The 18,389-nt window shown below is 43.6% G+C and overlaps 1 protein-coding gene across 1 annotated transcript in view; it reads left to right on the forward strand.

The window, feature by feature from the left end:
• BVES (blood vessel epicardial substance) overlaps positions 1-18,389 on the forward strand; it is a 265,683-nt gene that overhangs the window by 195,247 nt on the left and 52,047 nt on the right. The window contains exons 8-9 of the mRNA XM_033936311.1: positions 11,124-11,248; positions 17,695-17,882. Coding sequence (XP_033792202.1) covers positions 11,124-11,248; positions 17,695-17,882 — 313 coding nt within the window. The remainder of the gene's footprint in view (positions 1-11,123; positions 11,249-17,694; positions 17,883-18,389) is intronic.

Raw genomic sequence — 18,389 nt, forward strand, 5'->3', positions numbered from 1 at the left:
CAGCTAACGTCGTTCAACTACACAAAAAAGGTAGCAGAGAGGAGGTTGCGAATTACAGACCGGTGAGTCTAACATCAATAGTGTGTAAACTCATGGAAACACTAATCAAACGAAAAATAGACACGATCCTGGATAAGGAGAATCTACGGGATCCCAGTCAACATGGATTCACCAAAGGTAGGTCCTGCCAATCCAATCTCATCAGCTTCTTTAACTGGGTAACAAGGAAGCTGGTCTTGGGAGAATCCCTGGACATAGTGTACCTGGACTTCAGTAAAGCATTCGATAGCGTCCCTCACCGTAGGCTGTTGAGCAAGATGAAATCGATGAGATTGGGAGAAACACTAATTGCATGGGTTAAGGATTGGCTGGCTGATAGGCTTCAGAGGGTGGTGGTTAACGGTACCCTCTCTAAAACGTTGGAAGTGACAAGTGGAGTGCCGCAGGGCTCAGTCTTGGGCCTTCTACTTTTCAACTTATTCATAAGGGACCTGACTCAGGGGCTTCAAGGTAAAATAACCTTGCCGACGCCACCAAATTATGTAACATAGTGGGCAGCTCCAATTTACACGATAGTATGACGCAGGACCTGTTTTTGTTGGAGCGTTGGTCTTCGACCTGGCAGCTGGGCTTCAATGCCAAGAAATGTAAGGTCATGCACCTCGGCAGTAGAAATCCGTGCAGAACTTACACCTTGAATGGTGAGACCTTAGCTAGGACTGTGACAGAACGAGATTTGGGAGTGACTATCAGTGCAGATATGAAAGCTGCCAGTCAAGTAGAGAAGGCTTCATCTAAGGCAAGACAAATGTTGGGTTGCATCCGCAGAAGTTTCGTCAGCCGGAAGCCTGAGGTCATCATGCCGTTGTACAGAACCATGGTGAGACCACATCTGGAATACTGTGTGCAATTCTGGAGGCCACATTATCGTAAAGATGTGCTAAGAGCAGAGTCGGTTCAGCGGATGGCCACCAGGATGGTCTCGGGGCTCAAGGATCTCTCATAGAAACATAGAAAGATGACGGCAGATAAGGGCTATAGCCCATCAAGTCTGCCCACGCTGTTGACCCACCCTTTTAAGTCTACTGACCCCCTTGATTATAGTTATACTGCCATTCTATTGAACAGCTCTTTCAGGTCTATACCCCACTGACCCTATTCTTTTGCTTGACCCTCATACGAAGAGAGGCTGAACAAATTGCGGCTCTACTCTCTAGAGGAGCGTAGGGAGAGGGGGTGACATGATTGAGACGTTCAAGTATATCACCGGGCGTATCGAAGTGAAAGAAGATATTTTCCTTCTCCAGGGACCCTCAGCCACAAGAGGGCATCCGCTTAAACTCAGGGGAGGGAAATTTCAGGGCGACACCAGAAAGTATTACTTCACTGGAAGAGTGGTTGAACAAGGTGGAACAAGCTTCCGATACAGGTGATCGAGGCCAAAAGCGTTCCAGATTTTAAGGGTAAATGGGATGCCCATGTGGGATCCCTCAGAGGGTGAAGTTACGGATGGGTCAGTTAGAGCGGGGGCTCTAGAGCAGACTTAGGGGGTGGGTCTGTGGAGTGGGCAGACTTGATGGGCTATGGCCCTTATCTGCCGTCATTTTCTATGTTTCTATATTATTTTCATCGCCCTCCTCTGGACCGCTTTAGGTCTTCTTACGTCCTTCGCCAGATACGCTCTCCAAAACTGAACACAATACTCCAAGTGGGGCCTTACCAATGACCTGTACAGAGGCATCAACACCTTCTTCCTTCTACTGGCTATGCCTCTCTTTATACAGCCCAGCATCCTTCTGGCAGCAGCCACTGCCTTGTCACACTGTTTTTTCATCTTTAGATCTTCGGACACTATCACCCCAAGGTCCCTCTCCCCGTCCGTGCATATCAGCTTCTCTCCTCCCAGCATATACGGTTCCTTCATATTATTAATCCCCAAATGCATTACTCTGCATTTCTTTGCATTGAATTTTAGTTGCCAGGCATTAGACCATTCCTCTAACTTTTGCAGATCTTTTTTCATATTTTCCACTCCCTCTTCGTTATCTACTCTGTTAGAAATCTTGGTATCATCTGCAAAAAGGCACACTTTTCCTTCTAACCCTTCAGCAATGTCATTCACAAACATATTGAACAGGATTGGCCCGAGCTCTGAGGGACTCCACTACTCACCTTTCCTTCCTCCAAGCAACTTCCATTAACCCCCACCCTCTGGCGTCTGTCCGAGAGCCAGTTTCTAACCCATTTCATCACTTTGGGTCCTAACTTCAGCCCTTCAAGTTTGTTCAACAGCCTCCTATGAGGAACTGTATCAAAGGCTTTGCTGAAATCTAAGTAAATTACATGTCCTCGATCCAGCTCTCTGGTCACCCAATCAAACATACTCCCCATAATTTCTGACCCATCTTTACAAGATGTTTTATTCAAACCACTCTGTAAAAATGCGGATTTCTCTGTTTGAAACCATTCTCAAGTTGTACTGTTATCCACTGCCAGATCGTCATGACCTATTGCAGAGTAAAATAACTGTTCCTAACTGCAAGCCCAGTTGCATATGCACCCCCTTTGCATTAGCTTCCTGATCTGGCTTCTCTTTCAGCCTCTTTGTACTCTGGGTGTTGCATCACTCCCATAGCTCTACCGAAACCCGACGACCAACGACTGTTTCTTCTGCCGGGAGCCCTTAAAAATCCCACAGCCATCGGGAGCAAGGCCAGTTCCTGCTCCCACCAAAATCCGACGACCAGCGACTGTTTCTTCTGCTGGGCCAGGCGTGTGAGCCTGCTCCGCCCCCCCAGTACCTGCCGAAACCAACTTCACCGAAAACCAACTAAACTGCACAGAGATCTGTACGATTCGTCCAAAACCCAGAATAAACGATAAGTATTGCTCAATTGTATAATCTTCAATTAGAGTCTGCTTGTACAAACTGCATGCATAACCAACACATATAACCTACTATCTCAGGAAAAACAACATATACAGTCTGTTCCGCATGTATAGCCAGCTTATTTAGCCAGATACTGCATGTATAGCTTGCGTCCACACGTATATCCTGTTACTGCATGAACAACCTGCAACTGCATGTATAACCTGTTACCGCACATATTATCTGTTACAACCTGTTAATTACATATTTAACCTGACACAACCTGTATACTATATGTTTAAACTGCTACCCCAGGTATCTATCACTGCATATATACTGTATGTTTACCGTTTGCTTAACCTATCACTGCATATATACTGTGTGCTCACCATATGCTCAACCTACTACCTCAGGTATAACACCCACCTCCTACACACACAGTACATAAGTCAGCCTGCTGCCGACTGTAGTGTCCGGTCGATCCCCGTCCATACCTTCAATACAACTCACATTTCAACTCATCACGCAACATGGCAATCTTTAACAAACACCAACTATTACTAGGGATACTGTACCTAATATGCTCTAAATGCTGGGGCAATGAAGACAACCCTCCCCAACCCACTCACACCTATCCCTCTTGGCACAGGCCAGTTGAACTAACTAAACCTACCAACACCCCCCAACTCCTACAATACCACCCAGAACAAGGCCCACATCAAATCACAGTGCTAAACACCACCCGCAAACAACGCAAACCACACAGGAACAAGACCAACAACAGAAACCTAAAAAAGATAACATATTCCGAAACTCCAACCCCAACCAGTTACGAAAAGTTTAAGGCATGCTACCTAAATACCCGCTCCACGAGAAACAAAGCACACATACTAAACGACTGGATACTACAAATAAAGCCTGATCTCCTGTTTCTGACAGAAACATGGATTATCTCTGACACTGACACTATCATGAAATAAATCTTATCACAGGGATACAAAATAATCCCACTATCAAGAAGCTGGAAAAAAGGAGGAGGCCTAGCGATTATTCTAAAAGAACACTTTGAGTACATCAAGACTGACTCCAAAACTTCAGAAAACCTTGAAATACTAACTTGCAAAATCACTAACGCACAGTTAGAAGAATCACTAATTACAACTCTTTTCTATATCCCACCCAAAAAATGGTCAAATGCAAAAGAAGAATTCTTTGAATTCCTAACCGTAGCTACCCTAAAAGGATCATACAACCTACTTTTGGGCGACATAAACGTACATCTAGAACAAAAGACAAAATCAGAAGTAACCGAAATCGCCAACTTCCTAATGTCACTCGACTTTCCAAATTCAGACACAGAAATAACTCATGAAAAAGGACACAAACTAGACATAATCACCTTCTCCCACAAAGATACAATAGACCCTAAAATACAATGCTACCCAGGATCCTGGGATAAATGCATCTGGTCAGATCACTATATCGGCAAGGTCAGCCTACGCTGGCAAAAACAGAGCACATAACCAAAACACAAAAGCAACAACATGAAAACGATAACCAGTCGTGGTACTATAAACCCCACCAAATTCTGGACTCATTATGAGCTAAGTCCCACAACCAAAGAAATTCAGGACTTCCCAACAAGATGGGAAAATTTCAGCAAAGGACTCCTAGACCAAATAGCCCCATACCGAACATACATAAAAACAGATAGACCACCAAACGAATGGTTTGACTCAGAATTACTAACCACCAAATAAGAACTAAGAAAACTTGAGAGAATCTGGCAAAAAACAAACAGAGAAACATACAAGTCAAACTGGAAACAAAAAATGAAAATATACAAAAATCTGATTAAAGAAAAACGCACAAAGCACTATGCACATAAAATAGGTACTACAAAAATAAACAGTAAAGAATTGTTCAAACTAGTAAAAACGTGAACAGATACAACACGAATCCTGAAAAAGGACAATGAGTGCACCCCATCTGCCCAAACCCTAGCCAACTTCTTTAAAAATAAAATCACAGACTTAAGAGCAACTCTACACCCCCCCACAATAAACACGATTCACTACCTCGAACACCATGACCAAGTCTCCAGAGCAGACATGATCTGGGACCACTTCGAGTTCCCAGACTGGCACCAGTTCCTAAAATTATTCAACAAATACACCAAATCAAACTGTCTACTTGATGCATGTCCCCCAAAAATCATGGGAGTTGCTCCACTAGACTTCAAAAAGGAACTATTCACATGGCTAACAACCGCCCTTATAAATGGAACATTAAACAAGAATATGGGACACATACTGATCACCCCCATCCCCAAAGACCAGAATACCTCTACAGCGCTGACATCCAACTACAGACCCATAGCAAGTATCCCCCTTTTCACAAAGATACAGGAAGGCTTGATCAACCTACAACTAGTAAACTACCTAGACAAATTTAACATCCTTAGTGAACACCAATCAGGATTCAGAAAAGGATACAACACAGAAACAGTCATAGCCTCCATACTAAACCACCTTTATAATCTTTTTAGCAAAGGTAAAAGCGCACTGATCCTACAACTAGACCTCAGCAGTGCGTTCGACCTGGTAGACCATGAGATCACGCTGCTGTGCCTTGATGCAATGGGAATTTCGGGAAACGTAAAGAAATGCTTCCAAGAATTCCTAACAAACAGATCCTACCAAGTAACCAGCAATGGACATCACTCCAACCCATGGAATAACCCATCGGGTGTGCCCCAAGGCTCCCCCCTATCGCACACTCTGTTCAACATCTACGACGCATCCTTAGGTCACCTCCTACAAAAACTAAACTTAAAGCACTACATATACGCAGATGACATATCCATCTTAATTCCTCTAACCGACATCACAAATGAAATTACCGACAACCTCTCAAACACAATGGCAGAAATCGAAAAATGGACCACCACCTTCAAACTGAAAAACACAGCCGCTGGTGGCGACACAGACAGCAGCTGTCGACGGAGGTGTCTCCTTTTGTACGTCTGGAAGGTAACTCCAGGTTTCAGCCGGGTTGGGGTAAATCAGTATTTCAGCAATGGGTGGTTCGGGGCTGTGTGACGATGGAGGACTTACTTGATTTATCCCCCACCGGATTCTCATCCTTCCAGCAAACACGGGACGCGTGGGGCCTTCCCTCTTGTTATTTATTTTCTTACTTTCAAGTACGTCACTATTGGGATGTTGAACGTAGAGGAGGTGATGGGGTTTGGGTTAAGGGTCATCTGGATACCCTCTTCTCGGCTACCCCGCCCATAGCTAACTCCCTTGCTCACTGGTACCGAGTCCTTAAATCGTCTCTTTCCCTATCGGTGCTTACCCCTGTGCGCTCTTCCTGGGAAAGGGATTTGGGACAGGATATTTCTGAGCCTCAATTTTTGGCCTGTTTTAGCACTTTATACTCATACACTAAGTCCGCTGACTTCCAAGAACTCCAGTATAAGATTCTCCACCGTGCCTATTTCACTGCTCAGCGAGGGGCGCGCCTGGGGCTTTGGGATAGTGATTTCTGTGTTAAATGCAATAACTCTTTTCTGGAATGCCCTCAACTGAGTATCTGGCAGGAGGCTCTCCCCCTACTGGAGCGAGCTGCGCAACGTACTGTTGAATGGGACTATGGGTTTCTTCTTCTGGGTCTGCAGACCTCCCTCCAGGATCAAGGTTTCACTACCCCCCCATGTAGATTCTTCTATAATGTTATCCTCGTAGTGAAGAAATTGATTTTGACTTATTGGATGTCGGTGGAATCGCCTCCGATACCCCACTGGAGGAGTAGACTCCGGGAAGTGGCTCAGTTTGAAATTCGGTCTTATGCTAGGTCTCCGAGTGTGCTTAAGCAGCACTACGTTAGCCTGTGGGAGAGACTGAGGGACTTGGTGCCATCACAAGAACAGGCGCCTGTTTAGTTTTATTCTGTGTTCTTTCTGATATGCTCCATTAATTCTTCTCTCTATCATACTTTGGTGCCCTGGGGATGGGGGGGAGGGAGGTGCTTGGGGGAATGTGTGTTTTTGCTTGAGCGGTGTGGATGGTGCAGTGTGTGAGTGGTGTTGCGAGCCCTTTGTGGTTTTCATGGGTTATTTGTATATTATATAAAAAGGTGTGAGATCACTGTCCCTGATGGGCGGCTTTATCTATTTCTGTTGTCCTTCACCGCTTTTGTTTCCGATGCCCTCGATGTCTCTTTTTACTTGTTACATATTGTATCTGTGTGGGGGGGATCTTTTGGGAGGCTTCGCCTCTGCTACTGTATTTTTGCTTGTCATGGACAACTTTTGCCTTATTGTTGTTTGTTGTTGTGCCCTGTTGGGTGGTGTATTTTTCACTGCTAATAAACATACGTTTAAAAAAAAAAGAAATTAAACACAGCGAAAACAAAAGTCTTTTTGGCAAGCCCCAATGACAAAATCACGAGAACATCGCTAAAAATCAATAACCACGAATATCCAATATCCAATACCATAAAAATACTGGGTATCACTCTAGATACTCATCTAACCATGGCTGACCACACACAATTACTGGTGAAAAAATGTTTTTACACGCTATGGAAATTAAGGACCATAAAAAAAATACTTCGAACCAACATCCTTCAGATTGCTGGTGCAATCGCTGATCCTATCCCTCCTTGACTACTGTAACATCATCTACCTGGGTATTCCAAAAAAACCAGTAAAAAAAATTGAGATTAGTACAAAACACCGCTGTTCGCTTAATCTTCGGACCGAGAAAAAAAGACCACATCAGCCCCTACTACAAAAAACTACACTGGTTACCAATAGAAGCGCGAATACTATTCAAATTTGCATGTATCTGTTTCAAGCAAGTCTGGTGACTAGCACCTTCCTACCTGCAAACTCACTTCATTCTGCACAACCCCGCACGAACAACCAGAAACAAAAACATCTTTGCCTACCGAAAGATCTCAGGCTGCAGATACAAATCCTTCCTGGATAGAACCTTCATGTTCCAAATGAATAGACAAGTCTGGTTGCGAAACTGCATAAATGAACCCAAACTGACCGAAAAGCAATAAAAACCGCCCTATTCGACAAATTCATTGACTAAAACAGACCTCCCTTAAACTAAAACAAATCCCCCGTAAACGCTATTCAATCTCCCAGGAAGCTCCAATTTTCATGTATCCTTTATCCATGGAACTTAAATTAGTATGTACCTTGTTTATGTAACTTTTCTATTTTAGGCTCCTTATCATTCGTTGACTGTCCAGCCTTCTTACAACGTGAACCGCCTAGAAGTCGCCTGACTATGGCGGTATAGAAAAATAAAGTTATTATTATTATTAGTTTGTTCTTTCTCACTTAGCCTTATGGGAGGAGTACTTCCTTAGGCGCTCTTGCCTGCCCCGACCTTTCAGTGCCCTCTTCCTGTCCTGATGGGTAATATACTCCATCCTATCAAGACTAACACAGTTAGAATGGAGTTGGTCCATAGGGCTGCTATAAAGTTGGTTAGTGGTCTTTGTCATAAATCATTGCATGGGGACAGACTTAGAGAACTTAATATGTATACTCTAGACAGGAGAGAGGGGATATGATAGAGACGTTTAAATATCTCTGTGGTGTTAATGTACTGTACAGAAGTTAAGAGGTGATAGGCTCAGGAGTAATCTAAGGAAATACATTTTACAGAATGGGTGGTAGATGCGTGGAATAGTCTCCTGGTGGAGGTGGTGGAGATGAAGAATGTTTCTGAATTCAAGCATGTGGGATCTCTTAGGGAGAAGAGAAGATAATGGATGGTGGGGAAGGGCAGACTGGATGGGCCATTAAACCATTATCTGCCGTCATGTTTCTATGTTTATTTTAGTCAAACCACAGACCTCCATATAGCTTTAACAGATTTATTATTTATTGATTTATTCATTCAATTTTTTATACCCTTCTCCAGAATATTTCATCTTCATGTACAAAGAAACCTTTTTCAAAGTGTTGGCAGCCATTCCACAGCTACTAAGTCTAGTAATCTTTACACTTGTGGATTAAATGATGCATGTGACCCTTTCTCTTTAGTCTTCTTGAAACCTGCTTTGCTCATACCTCAGCCAGGCATATCCTTTGACCTTATGGTCAACTGCAGAGCCCCTCATATCTCGATGTATCTAGAGGGAAAACGGAGAGACAGCATAAGAATGGTTTCTTCCGTTTCCGATGAGGCAAAACCTCAACAGTTCATTGAATGAGTATTTCATTCTCTGGTGAGTCGGTCAGTTGAACATAAGGAACTGCACCCACCCTGTAAGTCTGCAGCTTTTCACATGCTTCAAATAAGAAAAGGTCTTGAACCAGCAGTTATTTTCAAGATAAAGAGAAAACCGGTTGGTGTAAAATACAGAAGAATTAACCTAGTAGCTCACGTCTGATCAGGTCCCCAACTCCCGAAGCTGAGGATGCCACAGAGGCAACATTCAGAGCTCCTGGTGCTATAATTTAGTGGCGATGCCTGCCTAGGATCCAGAGTGCCCAGGATCCAGAGGGCACCCTTCCAACTGGAATGGCTAGGCAGAGCTTTTATAACTAGCTGAAGAAGCCTGGGATGAGTGTTATTGGTGAAAGTTCATGATGCCATAAGAATGTAAAGAGATATTGTCCCTAATTGCTACAGTTGTGTAAACATTGCCTCCTTTAATATTAATAAGTAAAAAAATATGAAAAGGGAAGGGCAAGGGCTTAGTCTGATTGTTTAAGTGGAAAGTGCTAGATACTGCCTTGCAGCCTGAGTCAGCTAGGTATACTGTGGAGGCAGCGTTCGCAACCCTTGGGAGAGAGGGGGTTAATGATGATTGCTTAAAGATGACACTTAATGAATATATTCAAGTTCCACAATTCCAGGGCTCCAGAAGAAGCCTTGATGTATGGTGATGTTGAGGCCACTGAGGGGGGGGGGGATGTACCCCTCCAGTGATGCGAACCAGGGAAGAGTCCCCAGCTGATTCTGCTTGAAAGCAGAGAAGTAGCCACGCAAGAGTGGAATTCTACAGTGGTGCTAGGGCAGTTCCCTCAAGTCTGAGCAGCAAAAGCATTCACCCATAAATCACCTTTTCCTTCCAGTAATAGGCCCTAGGACAGGGCTGCCCAATTCCAATCCTTGAGATCTACTGGCAGGCCAGGTTTTCAAGATATCCACAATGAATACGCATGAGAGAGATTTGCCTGCACTGCCTTCTTGGTATGCAAATCTCTCTCATGCATTTTCATTATTGATATCCTGAAAAACCTAGCCTGCCAGTAGATCTCGAGGACCGAAATTGGGCAGCCCTGCCCTAGGACTATTAATGACCAGATTTGGTACATTTAGGGAAGGGGTGAGGACATTTCAAATACAGGGGACATGTGTAGAACTTGGGGTTCTGCCATCCTCTGTAGCAGTGAAGGAGCCTTGGGTTTTCAGAATGTACAGGGGTCTGATTAGTGTTTATCCTTCCCTCTCCCCACATCAACCATTTTAAACCTTCTCTTCATCCCTCCTAGCAATCCTCCTCCCCCGCTCTCTACTGAATCTGCTAGGCTTGCACCCTGAGCCTGGCCATTAGCTGTCGCCATTGAGCAATGGGTGCTGTGAACTAGAGAATGACACGGGGACAAATTTTTCCCTATCCCTGCAAGCTCTGTCCTCATCTGCACACCTCGAGCACTTTAAAATCGTAAGTGCTCAAGGCTTGTGCGGTTAAGGCAGAGCTTACAAGAATGGGGCAGGGCTTACTAAACTAAACGAAAACTTAGTTTCATCAACCAAATGGAGCTCAACTCAGTTAACAGTAAATGGTAACGTAATACAAAAGAACAAAAAGCAGGAAATAGAAATGAAAAGAAATGGACAGCGGCAAAACTCGTGGGGATGGGGACAGATTTGTCCCCGTGTCATTCTCTACTGTGAACATTTTCTCCATAGCATATGAAATGTATTTCTAGATGAGGCCTCTGAAAGCTTGTCTTCACTTTTTCCTATGAATATTGATGGTAATTTTAAGTGTGAAGGGAGTAGGTGCCTGTTTTGAGGCTATTTCTATAAAAATACATAGGTACCTTTATGTCTTTATAAAATACTAGCACAGGTACTGCAGAAATAGATAAATGAAGCCATGGAGGTTCACATCTTTATGTAGTTCATCACAGGTCAAGAACCAATGTCTATAAGAAAAATGACTAATTTACTTTTAAAATGCAAAAGTTTGTTTTTCTTTTTCCTAATAGGATGTGTATTTTTTATCATCTGGACAACATTGTTTCGCTGTGCAGTGGATATAATGATCTGGAATTCATTATTCCTTGTGGTCAACCTAATGCATTTTGTGTACTTGGTATACAAGAAAAGGCCGGTGAGTTACTCGCTGTAGCATTTATTGGGTACTGATAAAGAGGGAAGATGTACAGCCCAGTAAAGTGCTGATCAAAAGGAGGCTGGAGGCAGGGAGGTTCTGGCCAGGAGGAGGCTGGAGGCAGTAGAGGCACTGGTTGGAGGAACAGTGCACAGAATATCATCCAATAAAGGATGAGAGTGAAAAAGGTTCTAGCTCATTCTGTTACATATACAACATTAGGTGATCAATCCATGTTAGCGAACCACTTGAAGAAAGGTGTCAATGATATATTTCAGCTCTTCCTCCTTCTTCAGTTTTTCCTTCTGTAAGTGAACCAAGAAGAGGTGTTTTGATCTGCTCTGTTCAGTTTTTATTATCTTTGGGTCTTTTTACTCCATTTTCAGGAGGTTTTGGTGCCAGAGGACCCCATATTTGTGGCTACTCTGTGTGGAAGAGAACACAGACTCCGTGAGGGCAGGCTGCAGCTTTCAGGGTAGTACCTGATGAGCCAGCCTGCTTTCTGTTACTTTGAGGTTCGGGGTCTATTTCTCTGGGAACCTGCTTGCCTTCTGATTTATTAGAAGCTTGAGCGCAAGCTATGGGGCCCCTGTTTGAATCCCTTTGGGTTTCATGGATCAGACTGGGAAGCACCTGTGGCTCAGTGGTTTAAAGCACTGCATTCATTGTTCAAAGGTCATGGGTTTGAATCCCAAGTATGGTGTAAATAAATGTGACACAGAATCAAGTAGTGCTCTTTCTATCAATTGCTCCATCAGTTTAGCTCCATTGTACTTAGCCGATAGGTTTACTTTTCTGTCAGTTAAGAAATGTAAAAGTAAGAAATACCTTGAGCACACTCTCTCATATCAAGCAGTCCTTTATGATAAAGATTTTCAATTATTGCTGCTTACATCCTATTCGTATGAACATTTTGGAAAACTGTTGAAAACCTTCTTTTTTTCAAAATTTCTGACAAACTAGATCTCATTGTATTTTTTCATATTGTAATCTTTTGTTAACCACATTGAACTTATGGTTATGCGGTCTAGAAATCTGATGTAACATAACATAACGTAACATAACATACTAGGGACCTGGATTGGCCACAGTGAGAACGGGTTACTGGGCTTGATGGACCATTGGTCTGACCCAGGGAGGCTATTCTTATGTTCTTATGAACATTCAAACTATAGAACATGCAAGCTCTGGCAGATGCTCCGTATACTTTTCAAGAAAGGCACCAAAGATTGGAGACCAATCCTGGATCTAACATCAATAAATGTGGTGCTGAGAGTACAGTGCTTCCACATGGAGACGATTTGGTCTGTCGTGGCTCAGAGGGAATTCCTAGCCTCCCTAGATATGTGGTCCCATTTTCTCAGATCACAGGAAATACTTGAGATTTCATGTCCTTCAATGACATTTTCAATTTGCAGCCCTACCTTTTGGTCTGGCAACAGCCCCACGCACTTTCACCAAGGTGATGCCTGGAATGCGCTCCCGAGAGAGGTGGTGGAGAGTAAAACTGTGACTGAGTTCAAAGAAGCGTGGGATGAACACAAAGGATCTAGAATCAGAAAATAATATTAAAGATTGAACTAGGCCAGTTACTGGGCAGACTTGCACGGTCTGTGTCTGTATATGGCCGTTTGGTGGAGGATGGGCAGGGGAGGGCTTCAATGGCTGGGAGGGTGTAGATGGGCTGGAGTAAGTCTTAACAGAGATTTCGGCAGTTGGAACCCAAGCACAGTACCGGGTAAAGCTTTGGATTCTCGCCCAGAAATAGCTAAGAAGAAAAAAAAAAATAATAATTTAAATTGAATCAGGTTGGGCAGACTGGATGGACCATTCGGGTCTTTATCTGCCGTCATCTACTATGTTACTATGTTACTATGTGATGGTGGTGGTCACAGTTCACCTCCACAGGATGGAAATATAGGTGCTCTCATATATGGCAATTGCCTGATCAGAACGCCATCAATGCCGGAGGACAAGCAGGCAGCATGACAAGTTGTGGATTTCCTACAAGATCTGGGCTGGATTGTCAATTTCAAGAAGTCATTTGGAGATGACTCAGTGCCTGGAATATCTGGGGATCTGCTTCAAAATGGCAAAAGGTCTCATTTTTCTTTCCAAGTCACGCAAACAGAAGCTCAGGAAGCAGATTTTGGATCTCATAGCGATGCCAAATCCCACAGCATCAGTAAATCTGCACTATAGATATGAATATCTTACAAGGGGTGTAGATCTTCTACAAGTCGTCATTAAAAACAGTGATTGGCTTATCCACTATTTTGTCTTACAATCCTTATTAATGTATGTTTTTAATCCTTAATCAGGATCCTCAGCAGCACCACTTAGAGCTCAAATTATCTCATTGCTCTAAGATTTAAATGTCAACTCGTCAACGGGTCCTACTTTTTAATCTTATTTATCTATTTAAGACTTTAACTTTTATGTGCATTAAACTTATTTAAGATTATTTTAAGTATATACGTAGCTTAGCATTATGTGGTCTCTGGCTAGGGATCTTACTGCCAACATGTTTCGCCTGCTCAGCTTTATCAAGGCTCAACCCCTAACTATTACCCGCCAGGAACTGTGACCACTTAGTCTTCAGCATGGCATTCTTCAGCCATGACCACTTAGTCTTCAGCATGGCATTCTCTTCAGGAGCTGGGCTCAATGGCGGCCACCCTGGAGGTAGTACTCTGGTCAAGGGCACATATGCGCCCTCTCCAGGATGCTCTGCTCTCCAGGTGGTCACCACAGAGGCATTCCTTACAGTGGCAGCTTCTCTGGACAGGGAATGCAAAGAACAGCTTGCGTTGGGCTCCAAGGGGATGCCTTATCGAAGGGTTTATCCCTCTGAATCTCCTCATGGGTGACCTTAATGACCGACGCTAGTCTGTTCGATTGGGGAGCCCATTGTGGCAGTCATCTGGTACAGGGTAAGTGGACCATCCAGTAGAGAAATAGGTCTATAAGTTGCCTGGAACTCTGAGTCATTTGCCTAGAGCTGAGGGCGCTGGAACAGTACCTGGTGGGAAAGGCAGTCCGAGTGTTCTCCAAAAATGCCACCCTGGTAGCTTACGTGAACAGACAAGGGGCACTAAAAGTGCTCCCTTACATCTGGAGGCTCAGATGATGTTCCAGTGGATAGCAGCCCATCTTCAGGCATTCTCAGTAGTCCACATAACGGGAGTGGAAAACATACAGGCCAACTTTTTCGGCCGGCAGTGTTTAGACCCAGGGGAGTGGTCCCAAAAAGCGTTCAGCCTCATTGTGCAATACTGGGAAAGGCCAGATATGGATCTGATGGCATCAGCCAATAATGCAAAGGTGAAACGTTTTTACAGCCAAAGAGGTGAACCGGGAAACACAGGGTTGAACGTGTTAGTTCAACACTGGCTGGAAGAGAGGCTTCTATATGTCTTTCCCCTGTGGCCCATGATGGGCCAGGTTATCTGCAGAATTGCATCTCACCAGGGACTTGTGATCTTGGTAGCCCCAGACTAGTCTTGCTGACCTTGGCATGCAGCTCTTGTGCATCTCCAAGCTACCAGTGCATGCCGATCCCTGGTGGTCCAGAGGTGCAGCGCGTAGGAGCGAGCTTTCCACGCTACTAACCCGGTCGGTGGTAGCTGCCGCGAGTTCTGGTTTCTTCTGCCGCTAAGCGGCAATGAGCAGGAGTACACTTTGGCGCTCCTGCTCAGCGAATTCTCATGCATTGCAAGAATTTGCGGGAGCCAGTCAAGAAGCCGCTCAGATCTGAGCAGGAGCACCAAAGCACGCTCCTGCTCATTGCTGCTCAGCAGAAGAAGAAACCGGATCTTGCGGCAGCCACTACCAACCAGGTTAGCAGCGGGGCAGGAGCATGGAAAGCTCGCTCCTGCCCGCCTCACCTCTGGACCACTGGAGATCGACAGAGGAGGTAGAAGGACAGGGCAGGGAAGGGGTACAGGGTGCAGAGCCTGGGAGGGAGGGGGCTGGGTGTACAGTCTGAAAGGGGATGGAGGGAGGAAGGGGGCTGGGTGCAGAACCTGACAGGAAGGGAGGGAAGGGGGCTGGGTGCAGAGCCTGACAGAGAGAGAGGGAGGGAAGAGGGCTGGGTGCAGTGCCTGACAGGGGAGGGAGGGAAAAGGGCTGGGTGCAGTGCCTGACAGGGGAGGGAGGGAAGAGGGCTGAGTGCAGTGCCTGGCAGGAAGGGGGCTGGGTACAGAGTCTGACACGGCAGGGCACTTGAATATTAAGGCACCCGACTTTTATATTAGTCAACTATTTTTTCCTCCTTTTTGGAGGGAAAAATTGGGGTTTCGACTTATATTCGGATTGACTTATATTTGAGTATATACAGTAGGTTTTTTACCTGGATAATCTTGTTTATGTTAATATACACAGGAGTCTGTACAGCCCACCCTGTGCATTCTGCAATTCACCTGCTTTCTGCCTTGAACAACTCTATGGGCTGGAACTGGAGTTCTTCTATCAGCTGAGTGAACATGTATGTTAGGGTTACCATATGGCTCCAGAAAAAGGAGTATGGCGGAATAGAAATCTGTAATGTAATGTAATTGAAAGCAGTGGAAGTAAAACCCGGATGTACCAATCTGTTCTCTTTTTTTCTGGAGCCATATGGTAACCCTATGCATGATTAACATACTAATAAAGTACCGAGTTATTTATTTATTCATTCAATTTTCTAGCCCATCCTCCCAAAAGAGCCTAGAACGGGTTACACAACATAAACTTGACATAACATAACAACGGCACCTAAGTACAGTTTATGTGTGTCTAGGTGTGATTCTGTTTACGTTGCCTAGCACATACAAATGTAGGCGTTAACAGAATCTGGCTCTCTAAGTTTGTCTGGTTTGGCAGACTGGATGGACCGTACAGGTTCTTTATCTGCATCCATCTAATAGGTATGTTTGTTTATTTTATTTATTTAATTTTCTATACTCTTCTCCCAAGAGAGCTTAGAACAATTTCGCACAGAATAATCTATAAAATTGCACTGATAGCCTTCAAAATCCAACAAACCAACACACCAATATTTCTACATCGTTTTTTGATGCCATACTCTCCAGCCAGGACTCTAAGATCAACGGAACAGCATTTGCTGACTATCCCTTCTTTAAAAATAATAGGTACCAGAAGAGCTACAATTTTTTCAGTCATATCACTCCAGCTTTGGAACAATTTACCAATCTATTTGCGTGGAGAAACCTCATTAGAAAAATTTAAAAGCACATTAAAATGCTACCTGTACAAAGATGCATTTGAGTCATAGATAGGATAATTCTTCTATCATCAATCCCCGGCTCAAATACCTAGATTTAACCAGACCTTATGTATAGGTCACAACCTCCCCTATTCTCTTTTTAGGCTTAGCCATATTTGTAAAATATTTTTTCATTACCCTCCTGATGTTGTTTTTTCCTTAAATGTATCTTTACTTTCCTTAAAAATTGTAGTTCACCCCTCTTCCCTTATGTATCGCTAATTATTTGTGTACATACATTGTATGTTTACTTGTACAAATTGTTTTATTTTGTCTCCCAAAAATTTTTATTGTCATATGCATTGAAATTATTTGATATTGCGTGTATAACAAACTTTTAATAAACTTGAAACTACATGAATTTATTCAGGTAATCAAGCATTTTTCCCTTATTGAGCATTGGAGTTTCTCAAGTTTATTAGATACCACCTGTCAAAGTTATCTAAGAGGTTTTATATGCAGATACTCAAACATTTTCCCTATCTATCTAACGTACCGGGGCTATGGAGGACTGGGTAACTGGCCCAGGGTCACACGGAGCAGCGCAGGGTTTGAACCCACAACCCCAGGGTGCTGAGGTTGGAGCTCCAACCACTGCTCCACACACTCCTCCTAGTTCCTTATGTGTTAGATGTTTCACTGAACCAACCTGCTGTGTGCAACTAACACTATGTTGCAAGTTCATGCTAATAATTGTTCTTTTTCATGAGTTACAGAGCAGAGCAGAAATATATTTTTCCTGGGAAGTTCCCTGTGCCCCTCCTTCTCTTTACTCCTGTTACAGTGGAGCTCGATTGCTTTGGTACAAACTGAAGGAGCTATACTCCACTGGTGAAGGAGGAGGAACTAAAAGATGTGATTGACATTCTTCAGTAAGTAATTTGTGAGCATGAATTGATCACCTGTGTATATTAACAGAAACAGGTAAGAACCCGATCTTTCATTGAGGCACTGGATCTAGGTTTAGGGTAGGGTTATAGTCCACTGAGGTCCTGTAGTTCATTCCAAAGTACATTTGGGGATCATTTTCTAAGCTGTGCAATGTAGCAAAAATGTCCTAACATAGGACAGGCTAAAGTGTTACATGTTAGTTTTTGCATGTGCTTGTGCTAACCATCTGTCTTTTCTCCATTTCTTGATTTAGATCCCACTTCATTTACTTTTTGACCTGTTTTTCTAGATCAAGATAGAGAAGGAGTTGAAAAACATCTATAAAAGGATGTTTGAACCTCTGCACGTGCCGCCAGAAACATTCCAGAGACTGACTGGCCAGTTCTGTACCATCCAGAACTTGAAAAAGGGCCAGATTTATGCTGCCGAGGACAAAACCTCTGTCGATGACCGGCTGAGTATCTTACTGAAAGGAAAGTATGTGCTGAACAGCCAAGGATTGATCTTTGCGGTGGATTGTGGCTCTGTGTACAGCACACGTCTGTGATAAAAGGCTTGTTTAGCAAAAGAGCAGGAGTTAATAGATTTTGGTTTAGTTTCTCTTGTGTGGGACCATGATGCCTGGTGACTCTGCTTGGTTTTTATGGGTAAAGTGTATTAATTTTTAAAAAACTTTTTTGTATTCCACATATCCTACAATTCTATGCAGATTACAGATTATTCAGGTACTTAAGCATTTTTCCCTAACTGTCCCGGCAGGCTCCCACTCTGTCTAATGTAGTTACACATTTGAGAAATATATGTGCAGTCACCTCCGGCATTGATAGCAAAGCCCAGGAAAAGGAACCAGACAAGCACTTCTTGATGAAAAAAGTTGTGAGGAAGAAATGTCTCCAACCAAGGTCTTCTTCATTGACAAGACTTTATTCAGTCAATGTATTTTTAGAATTTACATAGAACTGCATGGCGGTTTCAAGTTGAGCT

This window comes from Geotrypetes seraphini, chromosome 3 (assembly GCF_902459505.1).
Source record: "Geotrypetes seraphini chromosome 3, aGeoSer1.1, whole genome shotgun sequence".
Classification (NCBI taxonomy): Eukaryota; Metazoa; Chordata; class Amphibia; order Gymnophiona; family Dermophiidae; genus Geotrypetes; species Geotrypetes seraphini.